Source organism: Sinocyclocheilus grahami, unplaced genomic scaffold (genome assembly GCF_001515645.1).
Source record: "Sinocyclocheilus grahami isolate Dianchi unplaced genomic scaffold, SAMN03320097.WGS_v1.1 scaffold326.1, whole genome shotgun sequence".
NCBI classification, from domain to species: Eukaryota; Metazoa; Chordata; class Actinopteri; order Cypriniformes; family Cyprinidae; genus Sinocyclocheilus; species Sinocyclocheilus grahami.
Genome location: NW_015505505.1, coordinates 330,267 through 351,886, shown reverse-complemented (window position 1 = coordinate 351,886; position 21,620 = coordinate 330,267). Strand labels below are relative to the sequence as shown.

The 21,620-nt window shown below is 37.7% G+C and overlaps 3 protein-coding genes across 3 annotated transcripts in view; all 3 read left to right on the top strand.

Annotated features, from left to right (window-relative positions):
• Window positions 1-901: 901 nt before the first annotated feature.
• LOC107602435 (uncharacterized) lies at window positions 902-8,282 on the top strand. The gene is made up of 2 exons (XM_016294928.1): window positions 902-1,019; window positions 2,081-8,282. Exon 2 carries the CDS (start codon window positions 2,184-2,186, stop codon window positions 7,995-7,997), a length of 5,814 nt encoding a protein of 1,937 aa, XP_016150414.1. The 5' UTR covers window positions 902-1,019; window positions 2,081-2,183; the 3' UTR covers window positions 7,998-8,282.
• Window positions 8,283-18,250: 9,968 nt separating this feature from the next.
• Window positions 18,251-20,327, top strand: LOC107602412 (V-set and transmembrane domain-containing protein 4-like). Its single transcript, XM_016294907.1, has 2 exons — window positions 18,251-18,319; window positions 19,843-20,327. The coding sequence occupies exons 1-2, from the start codon at window positions 18,268-18,270 to the stop codon at window positions 20,325-20,327; spliced, it is 537 nt and encodes a 178-aa protein (XP_016150393.1). The 5' UTR covers window positions 18,251-18,267.
• Window positions 20,328-20,621: 294 nt separating this feature from the next.
• LOC107602411 (V-set and transmembrane domain-containing protein 4-like) overlaps window positions 20,622-21,620 on the top strand; it is a 17,855-nt gene continuing 16,856 nt past the window's right edge. The window contains exon 1 of the mRNA XM_016294906.1: window positions 20,622-20,634. Coding sequence (XP_016150392.1) covers window positions 20,622-20,634 — 13 coding nt within the window. The remainder of the gene's footprint in view (window positions 20,635-21,620) is intronic.

Below are 21,620 nucleotides of genomic sequence, written 5' to 3'. Positions count from 1 at the left end.
TAAGAGATATTGCTTTGAAAAGCACTATCAGTATAAACAGAAACAGGTGTTGCTTTGACATGTGACAGATAAGCTGAGATATGAAAGGTGTGCCAGAAAGAAAGGCAGGCTATTACTGTATGAAATACAAATAGAGCCACTTAAATAACTCTCTATCATACTGTGTAGGTGTGAAGAACATAGCCAAATAAATACAAATACATAATGAAGGATTAAGAAAGAGAGGTCCATGTTAGGATTTTTTTTTTAACTTCAGGTTTGAATTTAGTCATGCTTTCTCTAACCAGGAACTTCCAATTTCTGTTTTGTCAATTAAGACAATTGTTTAAAAGCCTAAGCATGTATGTTTTCCTCTTTAAGTCTGAGCGGCTGGAGGCAGAAGTACTAGAAAGACACAAGCAGGATCTGCTTAACAACTGTGGGCAGTCTGTCCTGATAATCAGAATCATTCTACACTTTGAGTTTGGTGACACTGCTGTGGGATGATGCAAGGTGCTATATTTGCCTCCCCTGTTTGCGAGACAAATTACTCCTACTCACCCCAGCCACCGTACAACAACAACATCCCATGTGTCCAGCGCTGCCGTGCTAATGTGAAATGTTGTAGTTTCTGTAGGATCGGAGAGGTATAGACAGCTATGGCACTCAAGCTGCCGGTACCAAAATAGCAGATGACCATTTCCATTTCATCTGTCGCCCACTCGACACCAAAGAGTCGCTCAGATATTTGTGCTCGCTAACTCCTTCCTGTGTTACAGCTCTGGCCTTGCCGGCAACTATTTTGGTGGGGTGTGTTCGGTTCCTTCTCCTTCAGTCTTTTCAAGTGCTTACTTGAACATGGATTTCTACCATGAGCTTCAGGTTGTGTTCAACAAAGAGCATGTTATTGTATGGAGTAACAGAAAATCTGACTTCTGTGAAATTTACCTGTAAGGATTCATAAGCATCAAAGGGTTTTTTTTTCTAAATTTTTGACTAATGGATTTTGCCAAGGATGAACTACAGAACCTCAAAAAAAGGTAAGGAATAAACTTTGATAGGCTGTTAATCTGTTACTGTCAAATTAATGTGTAACACATTCCTGACAAAAGCTCTTTTTGAAATTGTCTTAGTGTAAATTATATTTCCCTTTTAATAATAAAAAGCTAAGATCTGTTCTCTTTCACATTTTCATAATTTTGTGATGAACAGCCTGCTATTTTGAAGAACTTTCCTTGAGGTTAGTCAGGGCTTTATCACTGAACTGTAGATCTTCGTTTCACTTAAATGAAATAACAGATGTGGGGAAATTACCCCGACTGCAAGTTGATACGGAATTATGGGTGGTGGAAAAATTTTGTGCTGTCCAATGTTGTGCTGTCTTGGCCATTTAGTGCATGCCTTTAAACGCTCACAAATATATCTTAAGATTTGTCCTTGGTTAGCATTTGAGCTCTCTGAGTTACACAAAAATGTCTAAAAATGCCATATTGTAGTCTGAAACCTACACTTTTAAGGCACATTTCCATTCCATGAGAGATATAAGCTGTAATGAGTGCTGGTTAATGGATTCAGGTCAGAGGATAAATATGGGTTAATGAGTTATTCCCGGATCAACCACACAGTGCAGCAGCTGCATTGAAACAACTGAATGATGACTAATTTGTGTTCTCTGTAGTGCAAATATTGCTGACAAAAATGTTGTATAGCTTCTTTGAGACAGTTCAATAAGTTGACATTTTAGGCTTAGAAGTATTCAGTTTTAAAAAGCAGATCTGTTGAACAGGACACACTTAAAACATCTGTCAACGATCCATTTGTTTTACCAAATGATTTAGGGTTATGCAGGTGGCCTGTGTATGTGAAAGGGCAGAGAGACATCTGCCTTCTTCTAAAAATAGTTGGTGTTTGGCATGGTGCAGCTTTCTTTACTGTACATAGTCACAGGCTGGATTACCAGCCACCTCTGAGGTCAAAACAATAAACGTGTTTTATGTTTTACATATTATAAACGTTTTATATTATAAAAGTTTATAGTTTTCAAATAAAAATTTTTGACTGTCATTGGGTAGCACTGATACATTTTCTGTCAATTTTGCAGGGAAATCACAATGTAATCTCCAATATGTGGTGTTGACAATCTGGTTGTGTCAAACCAGGTCAATTCTGCGTCAGACTGAAGGAACTGGGCATACGCATTCATCATGAGCAACCAAGAGAAGTGCCACAGGACAAGCATGCAGCACCTCCGCTATCTCGATAGCTTTATGGATGAAATAGACCGTGAGGTCATGAGCCTGACGGATCGAGCTTTCAAGAGTCTGTGCATTGGAGATGAAGCTGTCTACAATGACTCAGAGTTTTCCCCCTCTCCAGTCAGCTGCCACAAGCCAGTGGTGGAGGACGTCTCAAAAAAGACTCAGGAGAGCTCATTTTCTGCAGCCAAAAAACTTAATTCTTACCCCCTTAATGGAGCGAATGATTCGTTGAGCAGATCAAATAAGTCATCCAAAGACTTGTCGCTTTTTGCAGTGTTTGCGGCCAAAAAGAATGGTGAGAGCACCAAGATGACAAATGGTGATTCATGGGACAAGTCTGCTCTACTCAGCATCCAGAGAGAGCTCTCAGAGTTTTCTTCAGATTATCACAGTTTAACAGTGGAACATCTTTCCCAAGCCAAGAATCATCTCAAATCAGATGAAAAAGTGTCTGCCAGGAAATCAAGCAAGGATGCGTTGATTCCATCTGAAAAATCCTCTAAAAGTAAACAAGGCAAAAACAACAAACTGAGAAAACTGAATTGCATTAACTTTTTCCTCCACAGCGAACTCAGCCCATTTTTGTCATGGAGGGAATTTAATACGTTCTCTATCGGGCAGGAGCACATTTCGAAGATTATGTTAAGCAATAGACCACCTGAGTGGTATGATTCACCTCTTTACAAAGAGTTAACTGCAGCACATGGACACTATAAATTAAGTGTTCCCCCATCAGTGGAAAAAGAAACTGAAAAGTGTCCTAAACAAAGTGAGACTCATCCGCTTAAACCACAATTTGCACAGAATTCAGCACCCCCCAAACCAGAGAAAGAGTCCGAGCACATCCAGCACAATATTCCTAGAAAGGCTCCTCCACCTACTGCTGAACAGAGATGTAATTCAGAAAGGGCGGAAGCTTGCGTTCCCTGGCGAAAAAGCCGCAGTAGAGCAAAAAGTGTTGCACCTGTGTGGCATTCTGTTAATTCACTGGCCTGTGAAAGGACAAAAGCTGGAGAAGGGAGTGCACAGGCATTTAAAAAAGAAGAGGACCAATCCTCTGCTAGTTCAACTCCTTTCAGTATTTCACAGCTGTTGACACCAGTGATACCCTCCAGACATGGGACAGGAACCTCAGAGATACTGCAAACTGTGCTCTCACCCACTGCCCTGGAGGTCCCACCACTCCCTGAGAGAGAACTGCATCCCTCGCCTGAGATTAAGAGAGAGGGGTACAAATCCATAGCATCAAGCTTGTTGTTCAATCTCAAGGACAACAGAAAACGGGTTAAGACCATGTACAGTCCACCTAAGTTTAAAGGTTCGGATGGGACAAATCAAAGTAAAGAGTCTCCCCAGCCTGAAGTGTCAAAAGATGTGTTTGAGATACCAGAGATTTCAGGAGCTAAAACAATTTCACCTGCTCGTCACAAAGCCATCATCTCCCCAATGAGTCCCTTGTTGGAAACTGGAGACACTCAAACTGGTTCTCCTGCAAATGGTGGAATGCCAGATGACTATTTGGCACTGAGTCTGCTTCAATCTGAAAAATCAAAATCAAGCAGGAGCCCTGCAACTAACAAGGCAGCATACCCATCATTACAACTTTATCGAAAAGCTAGTTCTGAAGAGATTAGAGCAAATGCTCATACTGTGATTGACACCAGCTCTCAGGTTTCCACAATAAAAGCCAACAAAGATCATGACACAAAGCATAACTATCCAAGTAAATTGTTTAAAGGTGTAAAGTTGCAAAACAAAAATGATCCTTTAGAGTCAATGCTAAATGCCAAAAAGCCCACTTTAGGTTTAAATAGTGAAAGGACTCTTGAAAACAAATCTGGAAAAGGCCCAAGTGTAAGTTTAACAAAACCAGAAGAACAAGCCATTAGTGATGGTACAAATCTAATTAAGGATAGGCTGAAAACTAGAGGAACAGTCAGTGTACAGGAAAGCCCTGTTAAAGAAAAAGAAACCAACATAAAGGAAGCAGGAGCAAAGCATCTCTTTTCTGCACGACAGAACAACTACATTAAAAGTCAGAGATTTGTAGGTACAGATGATGATAATGATCATGATGATGATAGTTCCAATGAAGAAAAGGGGCTGATGCCTATAAAGGATAAAAATGATAATGACAAGTGGTCCAGGCATTCCAAAAAAACAAAACCAAAAGAGATAAGGCAAGAGGAGCATAAAGCTGGAATCCATAAAAATAAAGTACTAGTTCAAACAACAGTGGATGGGCCAGTATTGAAAGAAAATGTTCATGTAAATGGACAGGCTACCACGGCTAAAGAACAGAGCAGTATTACATCAAAGAATGGTTTGGAAACTCAAAGAGAGCAAAAAGTAAAAGACGAAACTTTCTCAATGAAAAGAAACACTTCTGCAAATAAAGCACTATTTGCATCAATGGAAATGGTGCCAAATAAGACAACTGCACCTTTAAAGATAGAGAATGGTGTCATAGATAAGTACGACTTGGCCAAGATGGCTTTAGGGGAAGTAATTGCTGAACGAGAGCAAAGAAAGTTGAAAAATAAGACTCTCTCAAATGCAGCTGGTTCACTCATTGACAGAAAAAGAGCTGGTTGTGAAAAACCTCAAGATGGTCTTGAGTTACCCACCAGTGGAGAGGATCAACTACCTAGTGCGTTTATGCCGAATGAAAGGGGGACAAATACAAAAGGTGGCAGAGGTCAGAATACTCTATCTGCATTTAAAACTAATTGGCAGACTATGCAAATGAAGTCAGAAGACATGGCCAAACATGGTGAAAGTCATGTGCCTGAGGTAAAATTAGCCAGGCCCTGCAAGCAGGAAGCATCTAATGGGCAGTGCCAGCATGCAGATTGTGACAGATTGTGCCTAGACCATCAAGAAAGCAACACAAATAATATCAGGAAGGGTGATACAATATGCCAAGAGTTGATGAATAAAAATATAAGTCATGCAAAAAAATGCACAAAAACAGGTGATAACTTGGAAAATAGAGATATTTGCAGTGTGGGACAGTATGAGGAAGAGTTGGATGTTGACCATAAGGGTAGTTCCTATAAACCTGAGATACCCCCAAGAAGAGGGAGAAGTAATTCTCAGAGTAATGACAGAGTCGGTGAGAAGACTGAAGGTAATTTAGACTTTAAAAGAGAAGGTGACACTACAGTCAAAACTGAGGAAACGGAGAGTAGGGAAGTTAGCAAAGTTCAGTCAAGTCAATCAAAGAATCGAGGCCCAGTGAGAGGAAATGTATCGGCTCTGAAAGAGAAATATGACAAGGAAAGTAAGGTGAACCGCAGGGATGTTCAGAAAGGCCTGCCTGTTGAAGGTGCATGTTCTGAAAAGTCTATGGAAGAGGGACCCAATGAAAAGGCTCCAAAAGACAAAATGAAACATACATTTATTCCACCAAAACTCACAGTCAGTGATGATGAAAGTGGGACTTATTCCATTATCTACACGGAAATAGATTCTGGGAGTGAAATGATGTCTAACAGCTCTTCAAAAGAATCAGAAAGAGGTGAGGAACATTCTAGTTCACAGAGGAAACACAGTGTCACCCAAGACTTCCAAAAGGCTATACATGCTCTCACAAACAACAGAAATGAAGAAATGCAAGACAAGGTAAAAACGAATAAGAAGGAAGTGGATGCGGTAAGTCTGAAGTCTGAGTTGGGAGACAAGCAGAACAAATCCAAAGATCCAAAAGTCTATGTGAAAAACTTCTTAAGTGGATTTCTTGGACTTTCAAGCTCAGAAAGGGTCAAAACTGTAGATGAACATGAGGAGGAACTCTCTGAAACCTCGGAGTCTCTCAAACCTGATAAAGTTAGAAAGGACAGTATCACAGTATATGATATCCTTGGACAGTCTGTGTCCTCATTAAATGGCAAACGAACACATCACAGCAGTCGCTCATCAAACTTAAGTGAACTCTCTCTATTACATGAACCTGAAGAGGGTGTACAACCAGGAGAGTTGTTAAGGAAAGCAGAAGTCTGCAACGTGACAGAAAAAGTAGATGAAAAGTTGAAGGAGAATTTCCAGAAACCATCAATAGACTCCTGCTCTTTAAGCAACCATGAAAGTGAGTCAGATGTCTCTGACAGGGTAGTTTCTCCACCGAGTGATGTGGACAAAAGGGGATGGGTGCACAGCTTGATTGAGTCAGCTAGAAACTTAACACAAATGTCACACGGTCATACTTCCTCCAAGGATCAAGAAGAAAACTGCTTGAATGGATCTGAGAAAGATGAGCAAGATCTGGACCTCCTCAAGGATCATTCTCAAGTTAAGATGCCTGCTATATCAGCCCAGAGCCCCCAACCAAAACAACCAGCAATGCAGTTCTTGTCCATTCCGGCAACTCACCTGGTCACAGTCAAAGATGGAAAGCTGTCAGCTGGAAGTGCATCGATGTCTGAGGAGGAGGAGCGACGCTCTGCTGTGAGCACTTTATCTGAGAGAATGGACGGCTATGAAACAAGCAGAGGGGATATGATGGAGGAGAACGTCTCTAGTACTGCCCCAACAGAGGATGCGGAGGGATCCAAGGCAACCTCCAAGAGATCAGCTTCAGCTTGCAGTGGAAGCGACAGTCAGGGTCAGAACAAGCCGCCTGTTGTACCTCCAAAAACCGAAAAGGCTCTACGCCGAGCCATGAAGCTCACCACACGGAGGATACAAAAAGATGAAGCTAAAAGCAAATCTGAGCATAAAGGCAGAGGCAGTGACAAAAGTGTCAGTCACAAGGCTGAAAGGAGGCACCACAACACTGACAAAGTACACGACAGATCAGAACACAGGTCTCTCAGCAGTGACAGAATCAGCATTAAAAAAAGTGAACATCTTGATAACACATTTGAGCCCAAAACTCTAAGAAGCGAGAAGCATGCTAGACGCCATAATGGTCACAAGAGCCAAAGCATGGAAGAGAATGATCCTAGTAAAAAAATCCCTCATGCAACCAAAGGCAAAGACAGACAAACCAGTCAAACTGGTGACCCAAAGAGTCATCGCAGTGAGAAACAACTAGAAGGCACATCACACCACGGGGATCATTTGGAGTATGGCAATATAAGTAATGACAGTGACCGACAGGGCCGAAGCAATGAGAAATTCTTGCCCAAGAAACTGGAACATAGGACTCAAAGTCTGGATAGATTTTTAAGGGATAAACACAAAAACATGTCGAGTAGCACTGGGAAAACTGGTGGTGAAGTTAATTCTGAGTTTTCAATAGAAGGATCACAGTACTCTACTCCAAAGGCCTTACCTTTGCGCCACAACAGCATTGAACATACTTATGCACCAGCCACTAATCTAGTAACACAGTCCTTCCCAATCACCCAGAGGAAGCTTTTACAGGACCTTGACTCTGGACAATACTTTCTGGTGGATATGCCAGTACAGGTCAAAACGAAAACTTTCTTTGACCCGGAAACAAAAAGTTATGTGCAACTGCCAGTACAGTCTCCTGAGGCTGTTGTGCGACAAGCTCCACCAATGGAGGTTATGAACACACCACCGCTTATGTTGTATCACGGCTTAGTTCCAGTGTCTGTACCATCACAGAAATCTGTTGTCAGGACTGCAGGATCTATGATTCCTCCTGATGACCTGGAAGACTTTGAGCCTAGCAGGAAACAGATGCAGGAGGACTTTTATAAAATGCAAAATGAAGTCGTCAGTCCTTACACGGAGCCTGTATATATAACACAGGAACATACGCCTGAGGAGGAAATTGATAGTGTAAGATGACAACATCTAGACCAGTGCATGGTCCAGAGATTGAATGTGACTGAAATCAGGGATTTGTTTTTCCAAGAGTTTGAAAGAGTTTTCACTGTTTCCAACTTGCAGTTTGGTGTGACATGGGAAAATATTTCTAGTATGTATGCTGTTCTTTGTTTATAGTGCTTATTTCTTATTAAAACAAGGCAATACTCTAGTTCTCTTACTGTTAAAGAGCAGGTCACATGGTATTTTAAAGTGTCCTAATATTGTGTTGGAGTCCCCTACAACAGGTTTAAATGCATCTAATGTCAGAAAACATTGTAATTTTCTCAGAATATACATTTAATATTAGAGTCATTTGCCAATGATTTCGAAACGATTCATTCCAAGCAAGTTCGGAGCAAACCCCTCCCTTCCATAAGCCTACTCTGCTCTGATTGGTCAGCTGGCCAAGCCTGTTGTGATTGGCACAGAGAGAAGTTCATGAGCAAGTTAGCGAGCGCTACATTGACAAAGCACCTTTACATAAAACAATAATATGGTGCTCCAATCCGTTCTTATAATAATGACATAAAATACAAAAACACTTATGCAAGCGAATCGTGCCCACAGATAAAGTTTAGCTGCTAAACTGAACACTTAAAACAATAATGGTGGATACGTTAGCCGAGTGCTAACGTGACTAACAGATGAAACGATACAGTTTGTAAACCAAAATATGTCTACTGCAATGTTTGAAGAACGACAGACAAAAGACGCTCTGTCTTAACTTTTAATCAGAACAGCTGTATCACAGGCGCACCTAATCGACTCTCTCTTTTGAGAGATGATATCTTTATTTATCATGCACTTTTTTGATTAACAACTTTGCAGATTGTTTTCGTTTAAGGATAGCTACGTTATAAAATGCAAAAGAGATATTTTTCGAAAACCCATATGACCTGCTCTTTAAACTTAAAAGCACTTTTCTATTTGTAAGAGGAAGTTGAGATTTGTCAAATTGAAAGTAGTTTTGCTTTCATAAAAATCAGAAAGAGATTATTTTGATACTTTGATCTTTTATTTGAGTTTTGGAAATATTTAGTCTGCAATATTTTTCACAGCAGAAAAGTATTGTGAAAATGAGATCTACACAGGTGTTTTATATGCTTAAAATGGTATATTTGACAAATGTTGATTGCATCACTTTCCTGGGTGCATTTTGGAATGAATTAGTTTATTTAAATGCATTGTTGTTCAGAAAAGAATCATTCCAATAAAAGCATCATCAATGAGCAATTGTTTAATTATTTCATTTTCATTATATTACTACCTTTTATCCGAAGAAGAATCATATTTTGCTTAGTCTCAGGTAGCCAGACGTTTTGACTTGCTGCATCAAGTGTAGTCCTCCTCATTGCAAATTATGGAGATTTCAGTCAGCTTTAGCCATCTTTGTCTGTACTGTAAAATTCACCAAGACATCCCTCTAAGTCTGTTAAAAGACCATTTACCTCCACCAAATGGTGAATAGGAGTTCTGTAAGTGTCTTATGACCTGCTAAAACAGCTGTAAAGTTGGGTTGCAACATTATGTGGTATTCGTCATGACAACTTTTTGGATAATGTTTATGTATTAACTGTGGCCGCTGTCATCAAACGCAGCCAGGCGAGAGCGGAGCGTGAGCAGGGAGAGCTCGCAGTGATGACAATCAGCTGCTCGAAAGCTGACCGCACATGCTTTGCTCCTAAACAAACGAAGCAGGATGATTTTCACATAATTTTATAACAAAACCTCTAGTCTACCACATCCAGTTCTCAAAAGTCTTGTGGACAAATGTTCTGTATGTGTTTCATGGCCTTATTTCAGTGACTTCTTTTTTTCACTAACCATGAATAAAAACACAAACACAAACATCTACATCCATGTTGCTTACACATTATTGTAGCCCAGTTTGTGCTGAATACAGTGTAATCTGACTTTAGCCATTAGTATGTTTTTAAGATACTGACAAAAGCACAAATGTCAGGGTATGTCAAAACTTCTCCAGGGCCCCAAGACCCCAGAGGGTTAATATTCAAGGAGATAAACATTTCTCAGAACGTACAGATCACAAAGCAACTAAATTGCAACACTGACTCATTGCAACAGACCCAGTTAATTTGACACGGCCATGTTCAAAGCCCCAATGCTGTCATGAAAAATATCTGGAGTCGAGGCAGACTTCAGTTGAGACATCAAGATGTCAACAAATCACCTTGTGATGAAAACATATCACACAGCAATATGCCAGTTCTCTGATGCAAACATCAAATCTCCTGATACAGAAGATCAACAGGCCTAAAGATGTACAAATACTCATTCTGCTGAAGTTAAGCAAAGGCAGAGTGATGTAAAATCTTGCCCCACACTGTTTAGCTATGAGGTTTACCACTAAGCCACTTCACTGTATCGTCATTTGTCCACTAGAAAGTTGTAAAACAAAAGCTTCGTCATTCTCACATTTACCACAGCTGTAGTATACTTAAAATAACACAATTCTCCTGGTCTTATTTGTTTTGTGTGGTATGTCACTCTTAAACAATAAAAAATCAAAACTCAACATGTACTGTATGATAAAGACAGCATGTCTTACTGTAAGAGAAATGGTGTTTACTATTGCTAAAACGAGATCCTTTACACCCTCAGCTTTTCTCATACTGCAAATATTTAGACATAAATAGAGCAGACAAAGAACTACGGCCTTCTAACACTCGAGTTGTTATGGTTTAAGAGATTATGATAAGCATTTTGGACAGACAGAGGTTGGGAGTTTAACATGTGCTACTGGACAGACAGCAGGCTGTGAGTATTTATGGAAATTCACGAGTGTGTTTGGAGAGACAAGAAGTGGCAAGTTTAAGCTATACTGAAAGGTTCAGCATTACTCTTTCAAACACAGGGTGCAAAATATGACCTGAAAAATACTCTTAAAAAACTATATATATATATATATATATATATATATATATATATATAAAACCTTCAGAAAATCTTAAATGTCATCCCTAGGAGATCAAAATAAATTTGGGGGGGGGGGAAAGAGAGCTTGTTTTATTACTTTTTTTCATTGCTCTCTTCTACGAGGTTTGCAACATTTTACCAAAATTCGGGATGTGTAAATACAGTTTAAAAACCTGATTTGTGTTGTTATTATTATTATTAGTTTTATTTATTTATTTATTTTCACAGTAAACATTAAATAAACATCTATGTAAATAGTCAAACAACTGTTTGTAAATGTTGACTGTCAGTAAATGTTGACTATCATTCATAGAAGGTCAAACTAAATTTTGAAAATATAAAAATATGAGCTTGTTTTATTATTTTTATTTTATTTTATTTAACCTATTTGCCAACATTTGGGGTGTTTAAATACAGTTCAGAACTTTGATTGTATTTATTATTTTGTATTTCCATGCAGTACATATTCAGCAAACATCTATGTAAATACTGTAGGCCTATATTGGAAAAAATGTCACTCAGAAATTGTTAGTAAATTTCACAAAGAATTACAAAGAAGATTGAATTAAACATGATATCGTATTTCATTTTCTTTGATTTACAACTTTGAGAAATCATTTTTTAGACATATCATCAATGGCTTTTTTATCCTCTTAAATCAACAAGCCTGTAAGAATTTAAACATGGCAAAACATCCTATAGTCAAACAGAGAGTTTGCGTTATTTTGAGCTTTAAGTAGAGATGTAACTTTAAGGCAATGACAAGGGAACAACTTGACAATAAATGTTGCTAATTTCAATCTTAAATGTTATTAAACATAGCAAGGCACTTTGTATGAACCTCCCAGAATGTCTGGCTATATATATTACAGTATATATAAAAACATCAGCCTGTAAAGCTCTCAGTGTTCAGAGCTGATAGGAATAGCAGTTATGCAATAACCCGCTAATACCAGTGCTAAGACCCATTAGATGATCAAAAGATCAAGCCAATTATTTCTAGACGACTAAACTATTCAGACCACAAATCAGCCACCCAGATTGTAATACCCAATATAATGATATTAAAGACATTTTTGCCCAGAGAAAAAGTAATATTTCTCTTTATGAATGTGAAGACCATACTCTGTCCATTTGAAGGTAACAGCTGGACGAACACAAGGCTGAGGCCGTGACCTGAAGTTGCTATGGCCAAACTCTGTTAGCAGTTTATCGAAACAAAATCAAACCAAAACTGTTAGGTGAGGTGGCATGTTTCTCGGTTTCTGAATGCTCCATTAATTCTCCATGTTTGTTATGCCAACCTGTTAGCACTTGTCTAAAGCACACATGCACGGCTGACCACCTAGTAGACAGAGTCTGTATTCCTTCCAGCAAAACACTCTGTTATTTGTGACCTTTGACTGTGTAACAAGAACCTTTTGATGGAAGCCCGTCATTTACTCTAGAATATTCACATAGAAACTATTCAAACCTGTGCTGACTCTTTAGGCTCAGATAGAGCAACATGATAACAGCTCTTTGATCGATACCGTGACATTTTGAGCAGCCGTGTTGTGGTCAGATCTGGGTCTAGTCATGCATGCAACAGCACAAGCCCTAGAGGCTAATGATGACCATTTTCATTTCTGGGGGAATTGTACATAGAAATTAAATGTACAATGCCATTCAAAAGTTTGGGGTCGGTACAATTTTTTATGTTTTTGAAAGTTGTCTCTTCTGCTCAACAAGGCTGCAAAAATACAGTAATATAGTGTGAAATATTATTGCACTTTATAATATAAAACGTTTTCTATTATTATATATTGTAAAATGTAATTGATTCCTCCTTTGATGGAAGCCCGTCATTTACTCTAGAATATTCACATAGAAACTATTCAAACCTGTGCTGACTCTTTAGGCTCAGATAGAGCAACATGATAACAGCTCTTTGATCGATACCGTGACATTTTGAGCAGCCGTGTTGTGGTCAGATCTGGGTCTAGTCATGCATGCAACAGCACAAGCCCTAGAGGCTAATGATGACCATTTTCATTTCTGGGGGAATTGTACATAGAAATTAAATGTACAATGCCATTCAAAAGTTTGGGGTCGGTACAATTTTTATGTTTTTGAAAGTTGTCTCTTCTGCTCAACAAGGCTGCAAAAATACAGTAATATAGTGTGAAATATTATTGCACTTTATAATATAAAACGTTTTCTATTATTATATATTGTAAAATGTAATTGATTCCTCCTCTCAAAGCTGAATTTTCAGCATCATTACTGCAGTCTCATTTGATCCTTATAATATGCTGATTTGCTGCTCAAGAAACATTTCTGATTATTATCAATGATGAAACTGTGATACATTTTTATTTTCAAGATACTTTGATGAACACATTTCAAAAGAACAGCATTTATTTGAAGTAGGAATCTTTTGTAACATTATAAATGCATTCAGTGTCACAATTTAATGCCTTCTTGTTGAATAAAAGTGTTTATTTCTAAATCTCAAAGACCCCAAAGGTGTGTTGTGGTCAGATCTGGGTGATTCAGTGGTCTAGTCATGCATGCAATAACACAAATGTTCTGATATCACATATCCAAGTTACTGAGCTCTAGTTTCAAAACAAATTGATGCAATAGATCTCAGATGCATGCAATGCGTGTAAGGCTCAAAACACTGACTGGTGGTCGGGTGGAGCATTTTAACCCTAAATGAACCTAATAACTAACACAAAGAGTGATGCTTAATTGCCATAAAGATGGACAAATCTTGCATTGTGGTTTAAAATTCACTGGCATGCTGCCTTTTAGCAACAATGATCTCCTAGTGGAAATGACACTGAAGAGCTGCACACATTCATCAGCTCATCTTATCTAGAAATCATTTGGTGAACGTACAGGAAATGGTTAAATCTTTGAAAACAGATCATCAGCATGTTTGCACAAAACAACAAATGCTAGAGACAGACATGAAAAGCCTTAAGAATGTCTGAACATGCAAGATACTGCTCAACCTTCTGCTTTATCTTCACCATAGGTACGTCATTTTCATCATTTATAGAAGCAGGGATACTACATGTAGTTTCATTGGTATTTAAAAATGTGACATCAAATATAAAATTATTACTAAAATTGTTTTATTAAAGACAGAATGACAATGAAAGATGCTTGATGAAGTCTGTTGGTTGCAAGAGTGTGTTAGAATTAATTAATTACTTACTTTTCATGGATAAACTACTAGGTCAACACATATTCTAGTAGCATCAAGTCAAGTCACCTTTATTTGAATAGCACTTGATTATACAATACAGATACAGATCATCCAGTTCAGCTCTCTTCCAGTAGTGTCTGTGCAATCAGTCAAGCGTCCCCACTAAGCAAGCCAAATGGCGACTGCGGCAAGGAACCAAAACTCCATCGGTGACAGAAATGGAGAAAAAACCTTGGGAGAAACGAAGTCGGGGGACTAGTTCTCCTCTGGTCAAACAAAACCAGCATGGTGTGGTTTAATTCCATGCTGCAACACAGGTCAGATTGAGCAGAGGACTCGTCTGGTTCTCGTGGTCTTGTGCCGATGGTTGTCAAGGTGATGAGGTCTTCACAAGGGATCTGTCTCTAGTTGACATGGTCTCTGCTGACATTCAGGGCTGTAGAGGTCGTCTTTAGGTGCGGATCCACATCTGGTCTAGATTCATATGGCTACGGTGACCTCAGAATAAGAATGAAACTGACTAATATTAGCGTAGATGCCATTCTTCGTACGGTGTAGCAAGTACATTAGGTGTTACGGGAAGTGTTCCCGGTTCCGGTAGACCTAATTAATGCAGCCTAACAATCCTTTAACGGATTTGAGTTGCGATAGTGTGTTATGTGTATGCCTTGTTAAAGAGATGCATCTTTAATCTAGATTTAAACTAGATCTAATCAAGTGTGTGACTTTAACATGTTACATGTTACAGATTAATGTGTGGACAGACAAATCTGATAAAGTGTTGGTATATATATATATATATATATAGTGTAAATATATATAGTATTGTTTTTTGTTTGCATTTTTTAGGAGTTCTCAGGTGTCGGTGCTGTAATGTGTTGAGAGTAGGAAGTGAACCGCAGATCAAATCTCACTTCCTCTCGCTCAGATCTCGACTGTAAGCGAGGAAGCTGATCAGAAACTTCATTTAACTCATTAATGACATGCTATGAAGCTAAAAGCAGGCCTGTGTGGCAAAAGAAACTAAAGTGTAGCAGGAAATGTTGCATAAACTATGATAATCTTTTTAGCAGATAAAACAAAAAATATATTCGACTTGAGCACAGGTTTTTTTATGTGCATTTTTAGAATGCGTATTGGCGTTTCCATCCAGTTTTTTTTTATTCGATATCACAAAATGTGCATAAAAATATCGGTGGATGGAAAGATTGTTAGTTCAACTCAGGTCAATTAAATGATATTAACAAATACAACTTTTGATTTTAATGAAGTCTAAGTAAATGCTGAAATTAACTAACTAAGATTAATAAAAGCTTTAGAAGTATTTTTTATTGTTAATGTAAAAAAACGATGTAAAAAAAAAAGGAACCTTATTTAAGTATCACCAAAATCAAAGATGTTTCGAGAAAAAGTCAGATTGAACCTCTAATGTGAATAAAACAAACTTAATACTACATTTTAAAAGATTTCATGTGCTTAATATTACTTCAAGGCAACATTATATAGACCCCCATTATATAGTAATCTGATGAATTTTGAATAAGGATACTTGACTCATATTTTACAGATTGTTTGTTGGTGACGCATGTAAAGGCACAAGACTCTTCCAGTGATGAACCAGGTACAAACACACAGTCCAAACCATACAAAACCCATTCAGATCTAAACACTGATGTTTCTTTCCTGACCCTCAGAAACCAAATATGCCATCATAGGAGCAGGAATTGGCCTTTTCTTTTCCATCTGCTTTCTGCTAATCAAAATGTACATCATCAAAAAGCAGGTGCATGACAATGAACTATCAGGTAAGTGTTTTCCTATAAATCTGATTTAAAAAAATAATAATAATAATAGCTTTAATCAAATCTTCATTATTTTTAACACTTGGATATTTTTAAAGACACACCACTAAGAAGAGCATCTGCACGGTAAGAACATTTTTATATGCAAATCACACTTTCCCATATCACTACACTCTAAAAAAGGCTGGGTTAAATACAACCCAGTGCTGGGTAAAATAGGGACAAACCCAGCAATTGGGCTGTTTTGACCCAGCGGTTGGTTTAAATGTTTAACCCAACCTTCTGGGTAGTAACCCAACCGCTGGGTCAAAACAGCCCAATTGCTGGGTTTGTCCCTATTTTACCCAGCACTGGGTTGTATTTAACCCAGCATTTTTTAGAGTGTATAATCATTACATAGTTGCAAAACTTTGATTTGAAAGTGAATCTCATGAAATGATGACCTCTGTTTTTAAGGACCATTGATGTGGAGAGCAGAAGGGAATGAAATGTCTTCAGAGGATGAATTAATACAGTCCTTTGTAATTCTATGGCAATTTGATAGTTTTATTTATTAAATGGTGGCCAGTTTAGGCCTATAAAACAAATGATTGTAAATTCAGCAGAACAGTACCATTGCTGTGCCTTCATGAGGTTATTTTGTGCTTTTTGAGCCATACCCACTTTTATGTGAATAATATATATATATACTGTACTCTGAGCTATATATTCATTAATTGTAACATAGAAATATACTGCTTGTATCAAGAGCATAAAAGATTTAAACCAGCTTGTCTTTTCATTTAGAATCCATTTGTTGTCTTTGATCATGTTCTTCTTCCTTTATTCATCTGTGGTGTGACAATTAAATCTACATTTCTATGTCATCAAACATGACTGTATATTTCTTAAATCAGCAAAACTGACTGTAAAATTGTTAAGTCTACAAAAAGTGAACAGCTCTGAGTACAGAATCTGATTTAGAGTCATTACTCTTTATTAAAATGCTTCTCTCTCTCTCTCTCTCTCTCTCTCTCTCTCTCTCTCTCTCTCATGCTCAATCTACAGTATCAGAAACACATAAATGTAATTTTTCACCCTAAATGTTATTTAGAGCTATCTGAGTTTTGCATTTGCTTTATCTTTACTCTAAATGTATAATACATATATCTATATCATGCAATGTCACACTTTATCCAGATGAGGGCAGTCAGTCCTTTCCTGCTGTTCCACATCTGTTTCCACTATCAGTTTAAAAAACAGTCGGCTGTCAGTCTCAAAAACCAGAATATTGTAAACAAATACATTTACTTCTGCTTGGCCATGAGGCCAGATCAACTACAACCCACTGAGTGAACCTGTTAACATACCAGGAACAGACCAAATAAACAATGCCAATACATATCTGAGAATTTCTGAGTAAACTACAACATTTCTACAACTACAACACATCTTGATGATTATATATATATATATAATTTTGAAACTTCTTGCTGTGTCTGTGTGTTCTCCAAATCAGTCAAGAAATGTACCTTTCCATTGTATTTAACTGCATATAAGCACACAAGATGCTGTGAAGTGTTTCGCAATAAACCTCGTTTATAACTGATAGTCTTCAACTGGACTGGACAAAAAATACATTTCAGCCTTCTGACGTATAGTGTGTAGTCCTATACAAAGGGGGAGGAGAGAGGGTGTAGACTAAGTAAAAACAGAGCTGAGTGTCCCGTCTCGGGTTACACAGAGAAGGAGAGAAAAAAAAGCAGAGGAATTCAGTTTTTGTGAAGGGATTGAGCTGGAGTTGCATGGAGCCCATCAGACTGGAGAATGAGGATCTCTGTAGCGCTAACAGCTATCCTGACTAACCTCTTCTTAGGAAGTAAGTGCAATCTGTCTGAATTTCATTTCAACTGTGATGTTATTCAGTGTAGCTGGAAAATCTCAGTCTAGATGTTGCACGTCAGTGACTTTTTTAATGCATGTGTTTCTTTTTTATTTTCATATGTTGATTTGTTTTTGTGATTTTGAGTTACTGTCTAAATCAGTCAAGCTGATATATGTACAGTGCTTCAATACAAATAATATTTCCGTTTCAATTTGTTTGTCTTTTTCCTGGTAATTTCCTTTTTCTCTCTGGCTACTAGTAAGTTGTGGTTTCTGACTCCTCCTTCACTAGCATATAAGGAATATCCTCAATTTATGTAACTTAAATCCTATTTCTGTCTGTATTTATATACATGTGGTCACTTTGAGTTTACAAATAGCAAGCAGAGGAATTCAGTTTTTGTGAAGGGATTGAGCTGGAGTTGCATGGAGCCCATCAGACTGGAGAATGAGGATCTCTGTAGCGCTAACAGCTATCCTGACTAACCTCTTCTTAGGAAGTAAGTGCAATCTGTCTGAATTTCATTTCAACTGTGATGTTATTCAGTGTAGCTGGAAAATCTCAGTCTAGATGTTGCACGTCAGTGACTTTTTTAATGCATGTGTTTCTTTTTTATTTTCATATGTTGATTTGTTTTTGTGATTTTGAGTTACTGTCTAAATCAGTCAAGCTGATATATGTACAGTGCTTCAATACAAATAATATTTCCGTTTCAATTTGTTTGTCTTTTTCCTGGTAATTTCCTTTATCTCTCTGGCTACTAGTAAGTTGTGGTTTCTGACTCCTCCTTCACTAGCATATAAGGAATATCCTCAATTTATGTAACTTAAATCCTATTTCTGTCTGTATTTATATACATGTGGTCACTTTGAGTTTACAAATAGCACATCATCCTCACAGAAAGAAATGACACACCAGGTTGTTTTGTTCCTTTAAAAATGCTTACAGCTCATTGAAAATTGTAATTGTGACAGATTTTGTGGAATTAGATTTTACATCTGTTTTTTTTATATATATTCATTTTTATATCTACTTTACATTCAGGCTATATTTCTACATATTTAACTGAACATCCATTCAGATTCATAACTATATGTTTGATTTCATAAATATACTTTCAGATTTATACACACATATTGTATAATTTGATAAAAAATAAATACAGTAGAAACAGCAATATTGTGAAATATTATTAAGGTTTAAAATAACTGCTTTATATTGTAATACACTATAAAATTTAATTGATTTCTGTGATCAAAGCTGTATTTTCAGCATCATTACTCCAGTCTTGTGTCACATGATCTTCAGAAATCATTCGAATATGCTGATTTGCTGCTCAAGATGTCTATATAATAGATGTATTATAATTGATATATATACCATTTTAATGTAATGCAGAGCCAGACAATTTATGGGGACTTCTGTTTGAGATCCACCCAAGTAATGTTCTCCAGATGGCCTGTCAAAAACTCTCATTAAGGAGCAGCAAGAGGGTCTGGAAACTCTCACATTTAATTTCCCAGCAAGCATTGCTTTACAGTTCTCTTTAAAGTCTGCAAACAAATTGCTGGCTTACACCGCTGAGACACTGAATAAAAAATTACTTGTGTTTAATAATTATTTTATCCAGTTAGAATTCCTTTTTCTTGAATATTGTAGCTATTTAGGAACAGTTCACCCAAAAATGAAAATTTCCTGAAAATGTACTCATCCTCAGGCCATCCAAGATGTAGATGAGTTTGTTTCTTCATCAGATTTGGAGAAATGTAGCATTGCATCACTTGCTCAGCAATGGATGCTCTGCAGTGAATGGGTGCCGTCAGAATGAGAGTTCAAACAGCTGATAAAAACATCACAATAATCCACTCCAGTACATCAATTTCTCCAAATCTGTTCCCATGAATAAATAAACTCATGAATACATTTTCAGCTAATTTTCATTTTGGGGGGGATACTATTCCTTTAAATGGTGCATTGCTCTGTGAATAAAAGATTTATTTGCTTTATATATTCCGACTACAGATGTGTGCTCAGCTATAAATGTCACTGTCACACCGTCTCCGTTCAGTGTGGTGGCTGAGGGGGAAAACATCACCCTGTCCTGTCAGGTGAGCCAGCGGCGGCGGTCGACGAGTCTTCCTGTGGTGCGGTGGATGTTTCAGCCGGAGTCAGGAGGAGAGGAGCTGCTGGTAGCACGGGTGAACATGCGGAGAGCCAAATTCTACGGAAACTACACCAAGAGCTTCTGCAAGCCCAAAATTAAACTGACAGTGGTGAAACAGGGCAAGATATACAACCTCCTCATCATGAACATCAGCACACAGGACAGGGGTCTTTACAGCTGCAGGGTCCAGGAGTTCAAGAAGCATCATGAACGATGGAAAGCTTCGACCAACAGCTCGGCCTCCACGCAGCTCAGAGGTTTGTCCATATGTTGTTGTGAGAAGGGTTGGAAATCAATGGGTCATTGCAGCAAAAATGCCACCAAAAATGCCCCTCAAATTTAAGACAAAGCATACCTATAGATACAATTCACTACAGTTTTCAGCTGAAATGAACACTGGTGGCAATAAAACACCAATAACTTTTGTTCATTTTCACACAAATTATGATTATTAAAAACGTATATTTGTGTGGTTCCTCACACAATAATATGTTATGTCCTCAAAATGCTTTTACCACAGTGCATGATTTGTAAACTAATACATTTTGACGTTTGCATCACATAAGCAGCTCCATGGGCTTTTCTGACATAGCAAACTTGCTTGGTAGCGCACCCGGTACAGCACTGCACTTGTGATATGAAGCACTCTGGTATGATTCCCAGGAAACACAAGCAATGATAAAAGAGCTCAAAGACTCGTAGAAGCAACATAAAATTGCATGGTTGCTTCAGTTTTTATCTCACATTTGCTTTTGTTAACATTATTGTTTAAGTTTAGGAACGGGTATAGTGTAACGTTATTTTCAAATGCTATAAAACATTTACCTTTTTGTGTTACATTGCCAAATTCACATTCATTGCCACGGGCACATTTGTCCAATGAGCCTGGGCTGAGAAAATCATAGTGCATGGCTGTGAAGTAAACTAAAAGCAACTGATAAGGGAACAGTCCTATAATATGTGCCGCTCAAACTTCCTATTTCAATAATACGTCAATCAAGGACCACGGTGCTTCTCAAACAATTTCATGGGGTCTTCAGTTTTGGAGGTGTAAAAAAAAAGCTCTAAATTTATATTTTTCAAAAGGTATTAAAATGTTTTAATATAAAAAAAATAACCTCCACGCAGCTCCAAGGTTTGTCCGTATGCTGTTGTGTACAGGGTTGGAAATTAACCCCCTGTTTTTGGCCAAAAATGCCGCCAAAATAAACAAAAATGCCCCTCAAATTCAAGATTCAGTGACAAAAATAATCATGATTGCGGCATTATATTTAGATCTGATCATATCGCATCATATTTCTTTTAAATAAGCGTTGTGCATTATAACCAATCACAGGAGTTTTGTTCAGTGCGTGAATTCTGCTCTCTCAGGATTTGTTTTCCATCATAAACAACAAAGTGCAGATGTACGGATGAAGAAAGAGATTCATTTCACAGTGTATGCAGCTTCAGTGATTATAATGTGATCTAATGTGATTTGAGAGTGCTTAAACTCAGGCTAGACTATATTCAGTGATAATGTGATCATGTAAATTCTTTGCTCCGTTGCTTTTTGCCGTTTTCAGAGTTAAAAGATTTTTGACGTGTCTAGAGACACCTTCATTAAAAAAATTATATATATATATATATATATATA

Excerpts from the sequence above, each read along its gene's own strand:
- LOC107602412 (XM_016294907.1), top strand. The coding sequence starts at position 18,268 with ATGAGGATCTCTGTAGCGCTAACAGCTATCCTGACTAACCTCTTCTTA. Across the intron at positions 18,320-19,842 it reads GACTAACCTCTTCTTAGGAA|ATGTGTGCTCAGCTATAAAT; the intron begins GTAAGTGCAATC and ends TTCCGACTACAG.
- LOC107602435 (XM_016294928.1), top strand. The coding sequence starts at position 2,184 with ATGAGCAACCAAGAGAAGTGCCACAGGACAAGCATGCAGCACCTCCGC.